General features: G+C 44.2%; 1 protein-coding gene across 2 annotated transcripts in view; it reads left to right on the plus strand.

Moving 5' to 3' along the window:
* The first annotated feature begins 889 nt into the window (after positions 1–889).
* vsx2 (visual system homeobox 2) overlaps positions 890–5,472 on the plus strand; it is a 70,238-nt gene continuing 65,655 nt past the window's right edge. The window contains exon 1 of one of the 2 annotated variants that reach the window (XM_043697089.1): positions 890–1,441. In XM_043697089.1, the coding sequence (XP_043553024.1) occupies positions 1,024–1,441 (418 nt within the window). In that variant the 5' untranslated portion in view covers positions 890–1,023. The remainder of the gene's footprint in view (positions 1,442–5,472) is intronic. The other variant, XM_043697088.1, reaches the window with a different exon arrangement.

Raw genomic sequence — 5,472 nt, forward strand, 5'->3', positions numbered from 1 at the left:
ATTTGAGAGATTGTTGAGGCGCCACGATATTTGTCCCCTTGCGTGCTGGTTTCGGATGCAATTTTGTTTTGGGGAGGGGGAAGCGGTGGCAGGTTAGAAATGATTATTAAAACGGTGGTTAAGACTGGATAGTTGACAGGACCCGTTCGGGTATAGACCCAGAAAGAGGAAAAGTGACCGGAGTTGAACTGGAGGAGCCAGGTGTTGTTGGAAAGAAAAATAATGTTGTTTACAATTTTTTTTAAAAAGCGTGAAGTTTTGTCGGGAAGCCAGGGAGTCGAAATAACGCGTTGAATTAGTATTAACAAAGATAAACACTGGTGAAAATATCAATATTTTGGCAACTGGTCAGATGTAAACATCAATAATTTCATTGGGGTGTAAAGGAACAACTTTGTGAACAGTCTCGTTTCCTTTCGTTCGAAAAAGGTTAAATGTTTGCTTTGCAGTTACCTGGACCGACATAAACAATCATCGCCCACTCTCCCTCTCCAACACACACTTGTCAGACTCTGAACAAAATAAACAGGCTTGAAGTATCGATCAGGGCGGTACGACTTAAAAAAACCCCCACAAAATCTCAGCACCAGTTGAACTGGGAATTTGAGGAGAGGGGGGAGAAACGTTGTTTGGGGAGGAGGGAACTTGTTGCTTGGAGTTATGATGCTGTTGTCGAAATATGAACTGAGGCGAGAGCCCGCTCGGCTGAATCTATAGGGGAGATTAAACCGCAATCAGCGAGAGCGGGTTTAATTCCTGGAGGGAGGGAGGGAGAGAGGGAGGGAGAGAGGGAGTGTGAACCGAGGTTCCTAATTGATCCCGTGCTGCTGATTGGACGCCGATGTTGTTGCCCCGATGGGTTTGTCCCGTTAAATAAATAGGGAATTTCTAAAGGGATCGCAGCATTGCACATTGGACAGTGCACTAGGGACCAGTGGGGAGGGGGGATGGGGAAGGGGGGAAATTGAGAGTGTTAAACACCACACCCCCGCCCCCCCCCCAAAGGCTGAACAATCCGCCAGCATGACAGGTAAAGAGGAAATGGTCTCCGAGAATTTTAACAAGTCCAAAACGGTCTCGATTTCTCCAAACCTGACAAGCAACGAGCGGTCGAAAGGCCTGCCCGGCTCCGGGAATCCGTCGCGGTGCACGGGCTTTGGGATCCAGGAGATTCTCGGACTGAATAAAGAGCCGCCCGCCTCCACGCGGATCATCTCCGATTCCCTGCCGGCCGCGGCTCACCTGGTGGCGGCTCGGAGCGTGCTGACTCCCGCCGGGGTCGGGTTGGTCGGCGCGGCCGCTCTGCCGGCTTTCTACGGGCAGTCGGCCTTCCTGGATGTGCTGTCCGAACACCCGGGAATCCACGCAGCTCCTCCCGCTCACCTGCAGCCTCCACGCCGGGGCACAATCCACCTGGAGACCTGTCAGGAAGTCAGTTCAGGTGAGACAGAGCGAGAGAGAGAGACAGTTCAGTTTTACTGGACTAACCGTGCCCATTTACTAAAATAGATCCAACTTGAAGCAAAAGAAGAATCTCGATGGAGCCAAATATTAATTTCAACAAGGTCTCATTTTGAAATATGTGGAATATGCAGGGATTGTCCAGCAATTTAAACAATTCAGAGTGATGTTAAGCAACTCTTTTCGGTTTCACCACAACCATTAAGCTGGAAACCCCAGCGATCTTAATATTTAAATTCTATCTCAGGCGCTTTCCTTTCAAAAAGGAAACAACCGATTTATATTCTCGTGTTTTCTTTTCAAAAAGGAAACATCTATTTTTACTCTAGTGCCTTTGTTCCAACAAGAAACAATATGATAATAGATACATTGCAGAGCAGTGAAATGACTACTATTTAAATTATTGTCTGGGATACTGACACCATAATAAGCCAGACTAACTATAAAATCAGAAATGTTAATAAATGTTCGTTTGCTTTTAGTCTGGTGACACCAACATACATTGTAGATTCGATTTTTTTTCAAATATTATGTCTCAGTCCCATACGGCTCCAATGCACGGTCTCAGTCCTTCTGTGTCGTGTATGATGCACTTGTGTCCAGCTCTACTATTGGTACATGCCCGGTACAAATGATAAAGATTATAGATTTAATATAATCAGGAAAGGTTTGCCTTTAAAAAAGATGTAAATTCGAATACTTTGTAAATTTGAACTCAGAATATCTCGTTTTAAATCGGTCAACTTTCATTCCAAACCGCGGGTAAGTATTTGAAAATGTGTGTTTTTTTTGAGATTTTAGACCTGTATTTTAGACCCCAGTCTGAATCGGAAAGTATAAATGTATCTGGCCAAATGTGAGAGTTTTCTGCTCATTCGTTATGTTCTGGTCATAAATGCGGCTGAAACCTGAAAAGGAAACATCAGCGTGCAGCTTTGTGCGGGGTAATACCCAAGGTCTGGACTGAGAGGGATCCTGGCGCATTGCTGGGGTTGAGCGAACACTCAGTTTCCAATCAGTTGTTATCGAAGAGTAAAAATCTAATTAATACTTGATGATCTTGTCTAATATAAATACATTTATGTTTCATATCTCTATGTAAAACGTTTCTATATAGATAAATAGAATCACGACACACTTGTACCAAATAATATTCATCTAATTCACAGGGTGATCAGTGAACATTCAAAAAAGGAAGTGTTTTTTCTCTTAATTTACTTGTCAGATATGCACTGTATCAAATACACGTTTCTTAAATCTCTGGACAGTTAAAAGAAAATTGCACTAAGGGTATTGGATGGATGTTATAAATGATCTTATTGTCTCAATCCATAGTGGACTGGATGTGTCCTGAGTTTAATGTGGTTAGAGATGTTTAATGTTGGCGTTTCCAGAGTGTGGATATACGTTGGCCCCGGGTCTAATTAATAGCGTGGAGCTCGGTGCTGCTGTAACTATTTGATTAAAAGTTGGACGATATTGGCTAATTCATTTGAAGTTAGAGTGTGTTGATGTCGTAGTTCCTGTTGTTACTGTCTGTATTCTGTGTGGTGGGTATCTAGACATGCCAGATTTGTGAACAATGCAATGATTGGTGGGGCAGAAATCTTTCCCGCTGTTTAATGTACTGTATACCATGGATTCCCCTCAGTAGGTGACAGGGAGAAACTGTCAGCAAACAAATATTTACAAAGTAAGAATTGCGCTTTCAGGCTTCTCCCTCGCTCATATTTTCAATTGATTTCCGATTGTGTTTGCAGATGGGATTCCTCCTTGTCCAGGAATCGCTGAGCGATACAGCCCAGGTTGTATATAATGCTCTAGTAAAGGATATAGGATATAGCATCTGAGATATCATAGAAGAATAGACTAGGATCCTGTGGGAAAAGGCCATTCGGCCTAACAAGTCTACACCTACCCTCTGAAGGGCGTCCTAGCCAGAACCATCTCATGACTAATGCCCCTAATCTCGACATCCTTGAACACTATGGACAATTTAACATTGCCAGTGCACCAAGCTTGCACATATTTGGACTCTGGGAGGTAACGGGAGCATCCATGCAGACAAACTCCACACGCATACATCGCCCGAGGCTGGAATTGGATCGGGGTGCCTGGTGCTGTGAGGCAGTAGTGCTAGCCCACTGTGCCATGTGGTTGAGTAGTTGTATGTATTTTCTTGTAGAGAATTTGTACATATCCAATGTACTATATAAGTAAAGCAAAACAGAGATTGCTGGAGAAACAGGTCTGTGGAGTGAGAAAAACAGAGTTAACCACTCGAGTCTAATGGATCTTCCACTTTGTACAGGGTGCTGGCTTTGTGAACTTGTAGACAAATCTCAGGGATGGCGTACAATGATACTATAACTATACCAAAGGACTATCGGATTATATAGGAAGCTGACCGTACAATATTGCGTCGACGCGCTGTGTATAAACTGCATTAACAACAGAATGCACAAGGCGAAACATGAGCTGCTTAGCTTCAAGATGAACCACACACATTGAGTGATTTGCTGATAACAGTGTAGATAAAACTGGACGTAAGAGGGGATTAGATTTGGACTGTATATGATATGGGGTTTGCGGTAACATATGTGATGTACGGCATTCGCGTTGTGCCTGATTCCGTAAAAACAGAAAATGCACAGAGTTGGTGGTCTGCATTATTTGTAGAATGATCAATAATATAGTGGATGATTGTAACACGTGCCACATAAACCGCATTAAATACAAAATGCTTCCATTGTCCAGTGTTCGATGCATTCGATTGTGTGGGGTGTCTGATATACCTGCTGTTAGATCGCGAGTACAGGATGAAAGTCTAGGACGGTGTATTTAGCAAAGTTATGTTGGGTGCTGAGTGTACATGGTTATACTGGGACTGAGGCATAACTAGATATAGCCCAAGGACTGTAGGAATGTAAACTTTGGAATTGTATGTTATTTTTGGCTGACAGGTGACGCCGGATATATGGGATCATATAAGAACAAGTGTAGATATTGGGTGTACAGGCTTAACGGTAGTATAGGAACTAGAATGTACTGTTAAGTGTACGCAGTCCTGAGGACTTCCAAAAATATACAGGATTGTATGGGAGGTACACAGTATCTCGCAGATTTAACGGCAGTTCCAGGGCGTAGAGACAAAAGAACCCAGGTTTGAGACGAAAACAAGGATAACGATGTCCCCTTGCATGTAAATGTGATGTTTGCCAGTCAGATTTATAAAATTGCCGCCTGTACACCATGATGACAGCTCTAGGATTCTGTATCAACACGATGCCCGTCGGCAGGCACATGGGCTGCATGTAGAGCATGTAATTGTCTAGGCGAGGTCTTCAAGGTAAGGACGAAGTTTGATAAGCTAGCATCGTGGAAAAGATGTTTCCAATTGCACGCGAGATCCGAATCAGGGTCCCTGGACTCTATGAGGAGAAAGTGAGGACTGCAGATGCTGGAGATCAGAGCTGAAAATGTGTTGCTGGAAAAGCGCAGCAGGTCAGGCAGCATCCAAGGAACAGGGGAATCGACGTTTCGGGCATAAGCCCTTCTTCAGGAAGGGCTTTCCTGAGGAAGGGCTTATGCCCGAAACGTCGATTCTCCTGTTCCTTGGATGCTGCCTGACCTGCTGCGCTTTTCCAGCAACACATTTTCATCCCTGGATTCTATGGCGCGGAGCTGATGTCTTGTGGATGATAGAGGGCTCGTGTGGTGTGAGGCGACAAGGAGGTGGTATAAGCAAACTTCTGTTTGCATTGTATGGGATGATGAATGTGGAGGGTTCGGTCAGGTGTCCAGTCTACTTGTTTACATAGAATACTGGCTGTTTAGGGATGACCGAGTTGCTTGTTGGAATGCCAAGATTAAATAACGCTCGTTAACATGGCGAAAGATCTCGAACTTGCGAGGATGGGAAACTGAACTCGGGATGAAGGGGAAGATGAGACTAGCTGATCAGAGATGCAATGCAAGAGGCGTGTTTTGCAGCTACACTGCATGTGTGTG

The sequence above is a fragment of the Chiloscyllium plagiosum genome, chromosome 10, assembly GCF_004010195.1.
Source record: "Chiloscyllium plagiosum isolate BGI_BamShark_2017 chromosome 10, ASM401019v2, whole genome shotgun sequence".
Classification (NCBI taxonomy): Eukaryota; Metazoa; Chordata; class Chondrichthyes; order Orectolobiformes; family Hemiscylliidae; genus Chiloscyllium; species Chiloscyllium plagiosum.